General features: G+C 39.1%; 1 protein-coding gene across 8 annotated transcripts in view; it reads right to left on the bottom strand.

Annotated features, from left to right (window-relative positions):
* Nucleotides 1-2,448: 2,448 nt before the first annotated feature.
* Nucleotides 2,449-16,325, bottom strand: part of tns1b (tensin 1b) — a 238,290-nt gene continuing 224,413 nt past the window's right edge. For all 8 annotated transcript variants that reach the window (XM_075479009.1, XM_075479008.1, XM_075479013.1 and 5 more), the window contains 7 exons: nucleotides 14,888-14,965; nucleotides 13,944-14,012; nucleotides 13,750-13,776; nucleotides 13,251-13,419; nucleotides 6,296-6,364; nucleotides 5,239-5,268; nucleotides 2,449-5,121 (listed from right to left, as the gene is read on the bottom strand). In XM_075479009.1, the coding sequence (XP_075335124.1) occupies nucleotides 4,983-5,121; nucleotides 5,239-5,268; nucleotides 6,296-6,364; nucleotides 13,251-13,419; nucleotides 13,750-13,776; nucleotides 13,944-14,012; nucleotides 14,888-14,965 (581 nt within the window). In that variant the 3' untranslated portion in view covers nucleotides 2,449-4,982. The remainder of the gene's footprint in view (nucleotides 5,122-5,238; nucleotides 5,269-6,295; nucleotides 6,365-13,250; nucleotides 13,420-13,749; nucleotides 13,777-13,943; nucleotides 14,013-14,887; nucleotides 14,966-16,325) is intronic.

Raw genomic sequence — 16,325 nt, 5'->3', positions numbered from 1 at the left:
TAGAGATGTTGGTTTTCATCAAGAAAAACGTACATTTCCTTCTGTGAAGCCAGAGGAGGAGAGTAAGAATTAGGAGTGCACTTCCGAAAAGCACATTACTGGCCTTACTTTATAACACTGTGGCACTTTTATTTGCTTATTTGTTGACATGCCTGCCAGGTATTTCAAGTTGAGCTGCTGCTCGTTTTTATATTAGACATTGTTGCACTAAACTACAATGTGAAGAATTTGTTTATTACTTGATTACTTTTTTTGTTCAAGCTACCTCACAGAAGTGCTCTGTTTATAAGTGTTAAATGATAAAATTAGTGAATAAAATAAAAAATTAGGGAGATCCTGGATCTGTTTCTTCACCATTCTTCATTTTTTAATGTACTGTAGAAGTATTGGATCAGGACTCGGTATCAAAATCAAATGACTCGGGCTCGGGGGAAAAAAAACCTGGACTGAAACTGAAGGTCTAGGGAAACAGGTAGATAGGCCTTTATGTGTGACACGACTAACCTTTTGAAGCACTTCATAATGATTGTAGTGCAACAGGTTGGTATACATTCAGACATGTCGCTGCTGACTTTTTCAGCACTGGTATGATGGTGGTGGACTTGAAGCACAGTGGCACCGCCGATAACTGGCTCAGAGATCTGTTGAAAATGTCTGTGAGGACACCAGCCAGTTGGTCAAGCACATTCTTAGAGAATGCGACTAGGTATGTTGTCAAGTCTTGCAGCCTTGTGTGGATTGATTACGGATCCTGGATAGAGTCCTCCTCCTCATGTCAGCTATGGAGTGATCTGGTCAGTCGAGGGGAGGTGTTGCTTTCCTCGCAGGCTTTTTTTTTCTGCGCTTCAAACTGTGCAAAGAAATGGTTCAGCTTGTTCGGTACTAGGAAGGCATCACTGTTGCTGCTGTGTAGGTCAGAATTGTAGTTTTTAATTGTCTGAATATCCTGTCACATATTATATGTGTCTCTGGTGTTGTTGAAGTGTTCATTTCTCCTCTGTGCATAAGCCCACATAGCCCTCCTTCATAACGCGGGACAGGTTAGCTCTGGCCGCCCTGAGGGCAGCCCTGTCTCCAGATCTGAAAGCTGCATTTCTGATCTTGAGCAGCTTGTTCAATACATAAGTCATCCATGGTTTTTAGTTAGCTGTTGTGGTAACATTCTTTGAGAGTAATATCCTCTGTGCTCTATCTTACTATTGGATCTATTTCCTTGAGGTTGGATCCAACACTCATCTCCCCCATAGCATACATTTCAAAACTTTTGTTATGCAAACTGCAGAAAAGCTGTTAGTAAGCTTACTAATATAAGGAGTACATACAACAATGCCTTGCTAAAGTGTTCAAAGCATCGAAGTCATATTACCAATTCTTTATTGGCCTGAGGTCTGGGCTTTGACCAGGATATTTCAAGATATGCAATATTTACCCTTTAACTACTGTATGCTGAGGGTCATTGTCATGCTGAAAGGTGAACCTATATCCCAGTTATATTTCAGATGCTGATTATTCATAAGCACAAGACACAACCTCCATAAAAAGATACATTTTTAAGGTTTCCTTTTTTCCTTTAATAGTTGTAAGCTTAAAGCACTGGTATAGATTAGTACACCTTCATACAGCCACTTGATACTACTGTCCATGTGCATGTTTATATAACTTTGCTCAACGACACATTTATTTATAGCTAAGTTTTTTTCATGTTTTAGTTTGTATTCAGTATTTTTGTAGCTTTTGTAAATTGCATATTTCAAGCAATGGGAAAAAACAGGATACATTTCAAATGCTAAATGTAAATGTGTTTAAGAGATAATCAGTGCACGAGCCATCTAGGTCTACAGTAGATATGGCTTTGGAGGTGTGATGTGCCACACAAAAAAGGTTCCCTGTTGTCTCATTCTGAAAATACTCTCCTCCTTTTTCATTTCTGTGAGATGTTAAAATCTGTATTTCAAATCATGCGTTTTATTAGCTTTTCTGTTTGGAATATTCAGAGACAGAGAAAAAGCAACCCCATGGCATAATTGAAATTATGAAATTACAAGACATTTTTGTATTGTTATCTTTTTGCAGCCTGCTCATTTTCAATGTCTGTATTTTCTCCTTATGAAGGTAGTTAGGATACAAGGAAAGCTGTCCATACAATTTAAAAACAGTTTTATAAATCAAAAAGCAGTAATGTCATGGAACTAAATCAATAATGAGCTTTTTTAATACAGCATGTGCCTATTTAGTTAAATAAACTAAAAGTTAATTGTCTGTGTTTTATTGTAAATCATAGAATGTGTTCTAACACCAAAATCAAAACGTCTCACTTTTCTAACGAAGTAAATTAACTGAAACTGTATAAAGTACATGGATTAAAGACAGGCTGGAGTCACCCATATGGATGCTACACAAAAAATTGACTTTTCTTTCACTGGGAAGAGAACAAGCTGATGTACATCCTTATTTGTACTGCTTTTTAATGTGTTTTTTTCCATCAGAAATAATAAAAGCCATACATTGTAGCAAACCAAAAATGACAAAGCTCTTTACAGGCATAGTAGCTCATTCATACACAATCTACAGTCCAGACTGATCTGTCAAAGTGGGCAGATGGCAATTTGGCAAACAAATGAGTAACATTTAGCTGGAAGTTTAGGAAGTTCTCTTATTTCAAATATTCTGTAAGCAAAAACTTTTTTTTTTTTTTTTTTTTTTTTACTTTTTGTCAGATATGCAGAGTCAAGAAACTTTCTGTAAAAGCCTGGGTAAGACTTGAGAATGCTGCAGCATTGAGACAGCAGCATCCAGGTTACAATTTGACTTGAGCATGCAAGTCCCTGCCAATAAATAATTGAACATTCCAGTAAACACACTGTAAGTGCTGTTTTTTTTTTCTTCTGAAGTCACTGTAGGTCCCAAGAGTTAACCTTATTTATCTTACATCATGCTGCCAACCAGTTCTTCAGTATCAGGATGAAAGGAGGGAGATGTAATTGTCTCTGCAAATTCCTTAAATGGGAACTCAAAATGAAAAAGCAATACTTATTTGTCAACAAAATACTTTGAGGTTCTTTAAGTTTAATTTCTAAAAGAGTGAATTATCTCACAACCAAACACAGCTAAAACACTGTATTAGAATTAGAGTGGTTCCTTTGTTGTGATCTGTCTGCACCACACGAGGGCACCAGCGTCTTGTTGAACTGCCAGTGGAAACTGCCTGCCACAGACCGACAGTAATCCGTGTTGGTATGAACCAATAAGGCTGCTTCCACACATGCAACAACATAAAACAGGTCAGTCAACATCCGTATTTTCTCTTTTGAAAAGCCGATACACACCGATAATACTTCATCATTTAAGTGCTAAACGTGGACAATGTACTGTATCTCGAGGCAGGTTTTAAGTTGATGAAACAACTGTGTTTGTCTCCATTTTAGAAGAACTCCAATTTGGACTTAGGTAAAAATCTTGGATAAAAAAAATTTCCTCCTCACAATCAAGAATGTTAACAAAAAAAAAATTAATGCTGCGAGAAGAAAAAGAAAACATTCAGAAAACATCAGTGATACACGTTTAAATGCACACACTTTACACCTTATATATGTCAATGCACTTAAGCCAGAAAAAAAGCAATCTTCTTGCTTTTAGTAATCTTGATGTATACTTTACAATACATGTATACAATATAAAATGGAGCAACAAAGCAAAAAAATAAATATCTTAAAATCGAAGTAGGTTTATATTTTTATATATATATATATATACACATATGTATATATATACATATGTGTATGTATAGCTTACATTTGGGTAGGGTGAGTGTTACAGTTTGGCTGACTGATGCAAAGAGCTTCTTTCTACTCATGGAAACTGAGGAAAAGTATAGTAGGACAAAACCACTTTAGAAAACTCATCCTCACAAATCAACTCTTGGCCCTTCGGTGGAGAGTGAAGCTGAGCAGAGGTGTCATTTAAGAAGCGAATCTTCTCCCTTCTTGTCTGACTGTGTGGATGCAGTGACTTTTACTGATGCCTGTCTGTGCTCACAGTAATACTGCTGCAAAGATTGAGGTGATCCTGTCAGAGGAACTGCATCGGTTTATCTACACTCCTATACCAAACAGGGAAGGACTCGTGGAATTGTGGAGCTTATTTCCAAGTTTGGCTTTTGCATATTTAGGACAGATTAGATATGTTTTTCTTCTTAAAAAGCTCTGGATTTAGGAAAGAGAGTCAGGCACCAAATGTCATCTAGAACAGTCCTACTCAAAAAAAGCAAAAAATAATATTTACAGACCTCACCAGCTGCAATCTAACTACCCTTTTTGCAAGACAGCAATGGTGCAGAATTGACCTACAGTATCAGTACAACCAGAAAGAAACAGTATTTTTGATTAAGCAGCCATATTTGTTTTACAAAAAATACTTCTGACCCTCCCACAGTGGCACACTATCCAAGCCCTGACTAATTTTTTTTTTTTTTAAATCTTTGGTTGACCAGTCAAAAGCCTGATTCATTTACAATCCACCTTTCAAATCATACAACTTCACTTCTTCTTTTTTTTTTTTAAAAAACACGAAACAACTGCTAAAAAAATAACATTTGCACGCACAATGTCATTCCCTCTTTCTGTTCTTTAGTTAGCTTTCCAGGGAGATTCAAATCACCCCCTCACCCCATTGTCACACACAGCCACACCCCATCCTGCACTTCCTCTGGTCCGTTCTGAAGCCCATTCGAGAATAAAAGCACATGCATGCAAGCTGCACTCGCTCGAAAACACGACACTCTTGTTCTTTTTCATCTGCTTTCAAACGCACAGACACACACGAGTCTGCTTAAATGTGACAGAGCAAGAAAGATAAGGTGACATGTAAAATAATTTGCTACAATTCTTCAAAAAAAAAACCCAGAAAGTGTCCGTGGTTATCAGGAAAGAAAAAGATCCAAAGGATTTTGACATTTAGGGAGCCAGGGTTTTCACTGACAGCCCTCATCGTTTCTGCGAAATTATCATCTTGGAGACGAAGTTGACGATGGCACTGGCAGGCTGGTCGGGGTCCAGCTCTGCGAAGAGGTGGCTGACGTTGTCTGTTGTGCTTCCCTGCTTACGTGCCACAAACCCAAAGAGCCTGGACAGCCAGAGTTAGAGATGTAGTCACAGGGACTCATTCAAGTTCAAGAATCACATATCAACAGCAGAGTGACAGAAGACACGGAAGCATGCAGCTTATGGAGAGTTTACTTACTTGGCTGTGCCTCCCTCAGGCTTGCTCCATCTGGAAAAAAAGACAAAAAAAAAATTGAATGTCTAATTTTAAAGACTTCTGTCATTTATTATGTATAGTATGGCATTGTTATAATTAGAGACACAGAACAAAAAGTGATGCAGTATTTCAATCATTCCTGAGAATAATGAACTGGCCAACAGCCATGAAAACTGGTAACTTGTAGCGTGATGTCAGCAAATGCGTATTGATGCACACAATATGGCAGACGACTCTGTCTGAGCTGCTGTAAACTGCCGGCTTCAGTATATGAACAAACACTGCTGTTCCTACAGCGCACTGTTTCTTCTTCTCTACTGGTTTTACTGGTGGACTAAAAACTAACAGAGCTGCCTACCACCACTTACTGTACCCCTGTATATAATGACTAGATCAGGTTCTCACACTATGAAAATGATGCGATTAAAGCAACAATTAACCTGTACCAAGCAAACTACTACAGTATAATCAAAGTGTAAACACTTCTCCTACTGGGCTGCATCAACAGTACATGCATGAATACAGGAAGCACAATAAAATTATTTTATAATATGCATTCAGGATGTGGCTTGCCCTTCCAGATCTGACCATTCCCTGACACCTCTTTAAGAAACATTCAAATGGGTCAATGGTCAAGGGTCACATTAATAAAATTGGAAGGAAAATGAAATAACTATTTGCACTAATACATTGGATTTATGAAGAATTTGAATTTCCACCCATATGGATACAGGCTTAAGAAAATGGGGTGAACATGGATCAAATCAAGCTTCCAGGTATGTGCTTTTTCAGACAGTTCTATGTGAGGAACGTTCAGACAAAACTGAAAGACTGGTAAACGTTTTGGAGTATTTAATGAACATTCATATTGACACATGGAAGAAATGTTGATGTCTCGCTCTTTAAGACAGATGTAATGGAAAAATGTCATAAACAAGACAAATCAGCATGCTGCATGGATTGGTTCAACTGAAGGCAAGTAGGTTGGAAACCACCAACAGTGTCATAAGTCATTTATTTCACGTCTCTGTGTACTCACTTTCTGTCCTGAGGGTCAGTATCGCAGAACGTGACAGTGTTGGCGGGGTAGTGGCGTCGGAAGAAAACCCTACAAAACAAGCAAAAAGAGAGATAGAAACATTAAAAAACAAATAGATAGAGACCATGATGAAATTGGAGTTTTGTAGAGTGGCAGATGGTGCTCTTCACGGTACACAATATTAGTTTTATCTGGAGGTATCATACATCTGGAAGTTTGGATGCTTATGAAAAGAGCATGACCAGTGCAGTGTTCCACCCCCAGGACACCATCACTGCCACTGATCACATGAATCCATTTGATCAGCAGGAACAACCAACATGAAGCAGACTCATGGTGAATGTTGAACTCTCCAACTAACAAGAAAAAGCTTTGACATATAACATCTGACATAAGCATTACAACATAAACACAATTGGAAGCACTTACAGCAAGATTCTTTTAAGCAATGTGAGCAATGTGTTTGAGCAGACTGATGTGGTCCAGCTTTAATCAATACAGCTGTCGACAGAAGAAGCTAAACGCTTACTCATACTGAACATCAGTGACCTGCAGTGAACTTCAGCTCTTCTACGGCATTTTACATGTGTAACTACTAGGGCTGGGCGAGTTAACTCGTTATTATCGTGTTAACTCGTTGATTATTTAACGCCGATAAATATTTTATCGTGCATTAATGCGATAACGCATTTAATTCCATCATCCTTTTCTTTAATTCCATCATCCTTTTCTTCACTGCCATGTGCCGATATGACAGAGGACGACTACCTGAACTTTACTCCAGCAACACTTGACTCTCTTGTTGACTGCACTATAGTTTCAATGTGTACAGCACTGGACAATGTTGCCCCTCTGAAAAGGAAGGTAATCAGTCAGAAGAGGTTGGCTCCTTGGTATAATTCACAGCTGCGTGCTTTAAAGAAGACTGCAAGAAAGCTGGAGCAACAGTGGTGTTCCTCTAATTTAGAAGTCTCAATTAGTCTGGAAAGATAGTTTAATAACGTATAAGAAAGCCCTTCGTAAAGCTAGAACTGCTTATTATTCATCATTGATAGAAGAGAATAAGAACAATCCCAGGTTTCTTTTCAGCACTGTAGCCAGTCCGAGTCCGAGCTCTGCTGAACCAGGTATTCCTTTAACTCTCAGCAGTGATGATTTCATGAGCTTCTTTATCAATAAAATAGTTTCTATTAGAGAGAAGATTGATGGAGTCCTTCCCACTATTGTCAGTGATGTATCATCAAGTACAGCAGCTTTAGAAGTATCTTTAGAACCTGATTTGTATTTAGAAGGCTTCTGCCCAGTTGATCTCTCTGAGCTAACAACAGCAATAGTCTCTTCTAAACCATCAACTTGTGTTTTAGACCCAATCCCAACCAGACTGTTCAAGGAGGTTTTCCCATTAATTGACACTTCCATATTGGATTTGATCAATCTGTCTTTGTTGACAGGATATGTACCTCAGCCTTTTAAGGTTGCTGTAATTAAACCTTTACTTAAAAAACCTACTCTTGATTCAGAAGTGTTGGCTCATTATAGACCTATATCCAATCTCCCTTTTATGTCTAAAGTTCTTGAAAAAATAGTTGCAGCTCAGCTTTGTGATCATTTACACAGAAATAATCTGTTTGAAGAGTTTCAGTCAGGATTCAGAGTGCATCATAGCACAGAAACTGCACTGCTGAAAGTTCCCAATGATCTCCTCTTAGCCTCTGATAGCGGACTTGTGTCTGTGCTTGTCCTGTTGGATCTCAGTGCTGCATTTGATACGGTCGATCACAGTATCGTATTAAAGAGACTTGAACATGTTATTGGGATTAAAGGAACTGCATTAGGCTGGTTTAAGTCAAATTTATCTGATAGATTTCAGTTTGTTCTTGTAAATGAAGAATCTTCCTCACACACCAGAGTAAGTCATGGAGTTCCTCAGGGTTCTGTGCTTGGACCCATTCTTTTCACTTTATACATGCTTCCATTAGGTAACATTATTAGACAGCATGGCATAAATTTCCATTGCTATGCTGATGATACCCAGTTGTACTTATCTATAAAACCAGATGAACCCAATAGGTTGGTCAGACTACAAGCATGTCTTAAAGACATAAAGACCTGGATGACTCAGAACTGTCTGCTTCTAAATTCAGACAAAACTGAAGTCGTTATCTTTGGACCTGAGCGCTTCAGGGAGAGATTGTCTAGCTATATAGTTACTCTAGATGGTATTTCGTTGGCTTCTAGTTCTACAGTGAGGAACCTTGGAGTTATTTTTGACCAGAATTGATCATTTGACTCGCATATAAAACAGGTTTCTAGGACTGCCTTCTTTCATCTTCGTAATATTGTTAAAATCAGGAACATCTTGTCTCAGAGTGATGCAGAAATTCTTTATTATTGGGCTGTCCCACATAGTCTCTGAAAAGCCTTCAGTTGATCCAAAATGCTGCAGCCAGAGTTCTGATGAGAACTAACAGCAGAGATCATATTTCTCCAGTTTTAGCTTTTCTTCATTGGCTCCCTGTTAAATTCAGAATAGAATTTAAGATTCTTCTCCTTACATATAAAGCTTTTAATCACCGAGCTCCATCATATCTTAAAGATCTCATTGTAGGCCGTAAGGTGAACCTCGAAAACTCCTTCAGAACACCAGGCTTGTTCCGCACTCTCCGAACCAAACACGCTTCAGCTCATAAAAAGATTTGAGTTATGTTGAGGTTTAAAAAAAGTTTCCCCGCTCAGAACTCAGTACTTTTTTAGTTCGCAACGTTTAAAGGAATAACTAGTGCCTGGCAAGGCGTATGTACATATTCGGCAGGCGTAATAACAGTTTGGCTCGCGAGAGGTGCCACGGTTGAGACGTCATCAGAATGGACGAATCGGATAGCTGGTATGTCAGCTGAGCTGGTAAACAGAAACAGCACTGCAGTAGCAGCGCGATCATCCAGCAGTACCGAAGAAGACGAAATTTCGACCGAAAGATTTGTTACATGCACATATCTTCTGTTAAGCATGAGGAAACACAGAATTTCACCTGCACAAGGTGGAATGGAAGGAATCAGAAGGAACAAATAAAGAAGAACTTGCTGAGTTCTTATACGATGCGTGGCCACATGCTGATCTTACAGCAGTGGGAAGAAAGCTCAGCTTGTACATAGCACATCAACACCAATGTCACCGTGACTGTACTGGAAGGTGTGCAGTCTGTTCATGCTGTGGAAGAACTGCAGTGTGACCACGAAGAATGTGATACTGATGTTTTTGCATGCACAACATGCTGCACAGGAACATAAGACTGTCATTATTAAGAGCCCTGACACTGATGTAGCAGTCATTGCTGTGAGTCTGCAGAAAGATTTGCCATGCAGCTTGTACTTTTTCACAGGGACGGGCAACAGAACACGCATAATGGACATTACCAAGGTGTCATCAGCTCTCGGAGCCAGTCTGTGTTCAGCCTTGATTGGGATCCATACATTCACTGGGTGTGACACCACAAGGCAAAAAGAAGACATTTGCTGTGGCATGCGAGAAAGATGTCTACCTGAAGGCTTTCAGAAATCTGGGGACTGAATTTCACTTGGACCACTCTACATTTGCATTACTTTGCAAATATGTATGCCATTTGTACGATCAGCCAACCCGCAGAAAACATCAATGAGGCTAGGTACAAAGCTTTCTGTATGCATCATCAGCCTTGCCAGAATTATCTATCCCCCAACAAGTGATGCCCTCCACCAGCACTGCAAAAGGGCAAATTATCAGGCTAAAATAATAAGGTCATGTGTAAAGCAAAAGATTGTACTCATTTGAATCGGTGGTGGAGAGGAGGACACTGAACAAACTGTTATCCATCATGGATAACCCCACCCATCCTCTCCACCAGCTGCTGGTTAGACAGCAGAGCTCCTTTTCCAACAGGCTCATCCAGCTCCACTGTCACAAGGACCGTTTCAGGAAATCCTTCCTACCAGCAGCCATCACCATATACAACACCTCCCCTCTGGCTGGAAGAGAACTTCAACCTCAATAGGCTTGAAGTCTCTCCTAAAAAACAATAACAAAAAACAAAAAATATTGTAGATTTGTACATAGCAAATGTTTATTCACTATTTTTATTTATTTTATATTATTTTATTTTATATTTATTTTATTCTATTCTATTTGCTTGTTTTTTACTACTTTAATTGTTTTCATATACTGTATGCTGCTGCAACAAAACAATTTCCCAAATTGGGATTAATAAAGTAGACTTGTGCAGGTGTTCCAGCTGTTCAAACACCACAAAGGAAACAGAGGATAAAGAAGATGACAGCTGCCCTGACACTGACAGTGAGGAATAGTGTATGTGTGTGCGCGCGCGTTTTTTTTTTTTTTTTACCTTTATTCTATTCCATTTGTATCATTCCTTTTATTATGGTTATGTATATAAGTTTATGCCGGTTGATGTGTATGCCCTACTTGTTTTGATTTTGTTATGTGTTGTATAGTTGTTAGTGAATAAATCAGTAAATGAATACCTGAATGGTAAATGGCTAAATTGGCTCAATTCAGAAACACATGAATGAGCATTATCGTTGATAATTATTATTTTATGTTCACTTTAAAATTATATTTTGCGAGATTCCTTTCTGTAGGTTAGATAATGACAGCACCAGGCAGGTTGTCATTTTTCCAGTTTGTTGTCGTAAATCGGCAACGTGATTGGTCCAGCACGGTCACGTGGTGTCTTGTGACGTCAAAATCGTCATTCAGCCCTGCGGAAAATATCTTCAGAAAACGTCTCGGTTTAAAAAAAGTACAGGATTCTGTGACGCGAAACTTTTTTTATATGTGCAAAATAAGTTGGTCATTTTTGATCAGCTAACGGGCATGTAGTTCGGAGAGCACGGAGCGAGCCTAAATGAAAACGGGGTTCACCTTACGGCCTATTGTAAGATATTTTCCTAACAGAGCACTTCGTTCCCAAACTGCAGGTTTACTTAAGGTTCCCAGAGTTTCTAAAAGTAGAATGGGAGGCAGAGCCTTCAGTTATCAGGCCCCTCTCTTGTGGAATAAGCTGCCAGTAAATGTCCGGGAAGCAGACACCCTTTCCACTTTTAAGACCAGGCTTAAAACTTTCCTTTTTGATAAAGCTTATAGTTAGGGATGGCTCAGGTGATCCTGAAACATCCCATAGTTAAGCTGCTATAGGCCTTGACTGCCTGGGGAGCTCATCTGTCACACCTTTCCTCACTTTACTCTCTTTATGTATATGTGAACCCCCCCCCCCCCCCCCCCCCCCCCCCCCCCACAGGGTTCTGTCTTCTCAAACCCCAGCTGGTCGAGGCAGATGGCCACCCTTCCTGAGTGTGCTTCTGCCAGAGGTTTCTTCCTGTTAAAAGGGAGTCGTTTCTCTCCACAGTCGCCTCAGGCACGCTCAGGACGGGAGATTGGACCGAAAAAGAAAAAGTTTTCAGTGCAATCTGTTGGTTTCCTTAGCTAGGAAATTGTTTTTGAATTGGCTCTATATGAACGAATTGGATTATTTTATGAATAATTATGATTACAATTAATTGAATTCCAATTTGCTTGAATTGGACTTTATTATCTAAGTGCCTTGAGATGACATTTGTTGTATTTGGCGCTATATAAATAAAAATGAATTGAATTAACGCAGATTTTTTTTAGTTTTTAAAATTTTTGGGGGCTTTTGTGCCTTTAATGGATAGGAAAGTTCAGAGAGACAGGAAGCAGGGGGCAGAGAGAGAGGGGGAACGACACGCAGCACAGGGCCGTTCGATGTGGGACTCGAACTGGGGCCAGCTGCAGCGACGACTATAGCCTCTTGTACATGGGGCGCCTGCTCAACCCACTACGCCACGGACCACCCGTTTTATCATTTATTTTATTTTGTAAAAGTCTGTTGCTGTCTGCTGTGGAACCAGAAAAGAAAGTAATTGGCGGATCCACCAAACATGGAGAAGGGTACGGAACTTTTACTTGGCCATTTTCATTTTAAAGTTCTTCCAGACGGCGGAGTCGACAGAACCAAAGTCATCTGTAAACACTGCCAAGTTGAATTGTCTTATCACCGTAGTAGTTCCAGTCTAAAATATCACTTCAAGGCAAAACACACAACTGATACCAGCAAGTCATTCAAGGAAACAGACATTGGAGCGAGGCTTCTACATAAAAATGCTGATGTGTTTGCACAACAAATGTTATGGCACTTTCATTCATATGGCAGTACATTTAAAATAAAACTAAATGCTAAAAGCTATACACTACTTTTGATTTTTAGATTTTGCGTACAAATGCGATTAATCGTGATTAATAAGGGAAATCATGTGATTAATTAGATAATCCAGCCCTAGTATCTACACTGACTGCAGAACAATGTTGGGGTTTAATAATATCAAAAATAAGAAAAGAAAATTTGATGATATTATTAAAAACTGTTTCTATTAGTATCCCGTATCTTTCCAGATTCATTTTTTTATGTTTGTAATACATTAGAATAAACCAATTATTTGCTTATGTGCAGCTGACTCTTCTGCAGGGGAGAATGACCGAATTGCTGCCGTAAAAGGCACATAGAAAGAGTACTACAGTATCGAGGGAACACAATTGAGAAATGGAGACATTACATAATGCAAGGACAGGCAAAGTCAATGGGCAAGAAGACAAAAATTTACACAGGAGCAAGAATAACATCAGCAATTCAAAAGTATTGGTGGGGATTTATCCATACTGCAGTGCAGTTTACTTATCTTTAAACTGCAGAAACCAAATTTGGGGTCCCTAATTAATTATTCATTGCTTTGATTATGTGCACTGGTTCACTAAAAAAAAAATCTAAAATGCATTGAGACATCAAAAGTTTTCAAACATTTGCAACAAAAACTCAAGATATCAAACAGTGTGTACACTTGTGAGATCTTCAAACATCTCCCTAAGGCCAGGCGGGATTCAGACTTACTTCCTCTGGTTATCAGTGAGTGTGATGCCCTGCGAGGACACCTTGAAGTGCACAACGGTGGCAGTAGCTGGAGAGGAAGCAGCCAGTGTCTCAGATATTGCCTTGGCAACAGCTTGAGGGCCCGTCAGGGATTCCATCTCCACCGAGTTGATGTAGAGAACATTGCATGCTGGGAAGAGAGCAGATGTCCCAGATGGATAAGATGTGTCAAATATAAAAATGAAGGACTCTGTTCATGCAATAACACTGACTTCTGCTTATTAGCAGGCATGCATACTTGAATAAAGCTGCTGTTGTACAGGTGAATTCATAAAAAAAAAAATCATTCCACATAAAACATTCTGTTTGTTATAGAGGAGATGCTGGAGGCTATTGTTAAAAGACATCTTGGAAGGCAATTTTGTTATACACGGCCATTCAATTCATCATTTGTGCAGGTAACATACACAGACAAACGTTTATGATGCACATTCCAGGTGTAAAAGTGCACTGGCTTTACCATGGGAATCAGCAGGGGCCCTCTGCACTGGGATAACAAGGATGTCAGGTTGTCAGAATAAGTGAATGAGATCATTTGGGATACAGTAACAATTTTGTCACTGATGTCCTAAAAACTAAAAGTTGGATGTTGGTTAAATAAGCATGAGATGAGATGACAGGGCTTTAAATAGAGATAATGAGTTATGGTTTTACCTGCTCCTTGTTTCAATCTTTCAGCAAGTGGATTCGCTGTTGTGACCTCAGGCACTTCCTCAATGAGATCTACAGAAAACATGAGAAAGTTAGCACTTTTAGTAAAATACTGTCAGAAATGGCTATGCTAAACATGAGCTCCTTTCTATATTTAGATGTTACATGTGTTTACCAAAAATTGAAAGAAAATTCTACCCTACTACTACTAGCAATTAAAATATTCATAGATGTGAATTGTTTTTTCTTCTCTTTTTTAAATGAATATTAGAAATGTATGCAGTAGATAAATTAAGCCATTTCATTCATATATACTAAACTTGATTTGAAAAAACGAGATAAGTAGAGACCTTATTGTCGCAAGCAGTTGATTAGAAGAAACAAAACATCTGGGGATGATGATACAGTAAACTTGGGGAAAAATCAAGGGTGCTACAGATTGAGTTCTCTTGTACTTTGAACAATCTTTGACAGAGTACAAATGACTGCCTGAATTAATGTATTTTGGCATGTTTTATCTAAAATTTATACATGCAGTTACAAGTAACAGATTTAAGCGACACTAGATGCCGACTTGACCTTTGACATTTTGGATATGAGAAATTCAACATTCATATCAGCAGTCATGTTAGTTAAATAACTGACAGCCAAATATGTATTTTGTGACGTCTCTTTAAGCTTAATTTCACTGTTGGAACTGGCATCAAGTGACCATTTCACATCAAAATAATTTTTGAACATCGGATGTCATGGATTGGTACATATGGACATTCAGACGCACATTTGGATGGAACGACATAAGGGGACTTAAGGGGATTTGTCTCATGATTGTATTCTGCAACCACTTGTAAGATAAGCAGATTGTGTTTCAAAGCATTTAGATCAAATAGAACTTATTTGTAAAAAACGTACACAAAAAAACTTTAAAAAACGCAAAATTGTCATACCTGTGGTAGGGATGAGTAGTTTGCAGGGTAGGGCCAATGGTGTGATAGCATGCTGGTAGACCAAAGCAGACAGACAACCTGTAGAACAGAAAAACAGTTTAAACAAAGCATTTATACATTTTGAGCATCTCTTGGATTTCACTCTTGGAGCTTGTATTACGTCATACTCCGTTCTTCTCAGTATCAGTAAAGTATGTCTGTAATATGAAAAAGACACCACTGCCTGGCATTCAGCTTGCATTTGTAAGTTTGTTTTTTAAATCCTACTCGAGCTGTTACAAATCATCTTAAAACTCGTCTATGTACCTGCAAATTGTACATTTAAAAGTTCTTGGATCTCTTGCCTTTAAAATTGCTCAGGATAGGACTCTACCTCTTCTTTCTCATTCAGTGAATTAGGATCTATGCTAATCTGGCCTCACCCACATGTCCACATACCAGCAGCTGACACGAGCCTTCTCTGCTTCTGCTAAGCAAGGATCAATTCTAATTTTAGTGTAACTCAGCCATACATCCTTGAACCAGAAAGCAATTCTCAAGAAAGCAAAAGAAAAGGTTGTAAGCACAAGGAGGTATTATAATTTTGCCACTAGCTCCAGGAGCCAGGCTAACTCAAAGTTACAAGCTAGCCAGGGGCTCTCAGCATTAGTCCAGTTACTGGCCCTAGCGGCATACAGCAGAAGCAAGGGCCAAGTGAGAGGCAGCAGAAGTCGGCAAGCCGTGCAAACCACCTGGAAGCTTCCTTTCTGAGGAGGCAGATAACTCTGGGAGGGCTGGGCTAGCCTGGGAGCTAGCAGAGTGAATTCTCCACCTGACTGGAAACTCACTTGATGGAAGCAACTACCTGCAGGAACTAGCAGAACTCCCAAGCTGCGGCCATGCTGTAAGTTTACTCTGTTATCTCCCAAACTAGCACAGTTTTCCTGGAGCTAACAGCTTCCGCTGAAACCAAGCTTCTGGTTTGCTTAAAGCCTGCCTGAAAGTTTGCTCTGTCAGCTCCAACATATCTTTGTTCAGCCATGCTTCTGCTACGCTCTTCACCTAGCCTACCATAACTTTTTCACAGCTTGCTAGCTTCTCACTTAATCTGCTCCTCACACTGTATGCAAATCTGTAAAAACAATGGCTTGCTTAATTAATGTTAAAACAGGACGCAGAAACACGAAGAGGAGACAAAGGGTCCAGTCGAATAGTCAAATTTCTTTAGGAACCTTCCTAACTGAGAAAACCAGTAAGTATCTAAGTAGTAGCCATGGTAAGAGCCGTTCGGATTCTCAAATTGCAAAGGAAAGTAGCTCCAATGTTTCCTTAATTATCTCCTTTAGCAAAGGATAGACCAGACCATATTTTGTGATTCATGTGGATAAATATGAGGACAGAGAGACGAGTATAAGTAGCCTGTGACAACACAATATTCCTCTTTTAAAATTAGTTTTTG

This window comes from Odontesthes bonariensis, chromosome 12 (genome assembly GCF_027942865.1).
Source record: "Odontesthes bonariensis isolate fOdoBon6 chromosome 12, fOdoBon6.hap1, whole genome shotgun sequence".
In the NCBI taxonomy this organism is placed as follows: domain Eukaryota; kingdom Metazoa; phylum Chordata; class Actinopteri; order Atheriniformes; family Atherinopsidae; genus Odontesthes; species Odontesthes bonariensis.
Note: the sequence above shows the minus strand (reverse complement) of the source record. Positions and strands in the feature narration are given on the sequence as shown.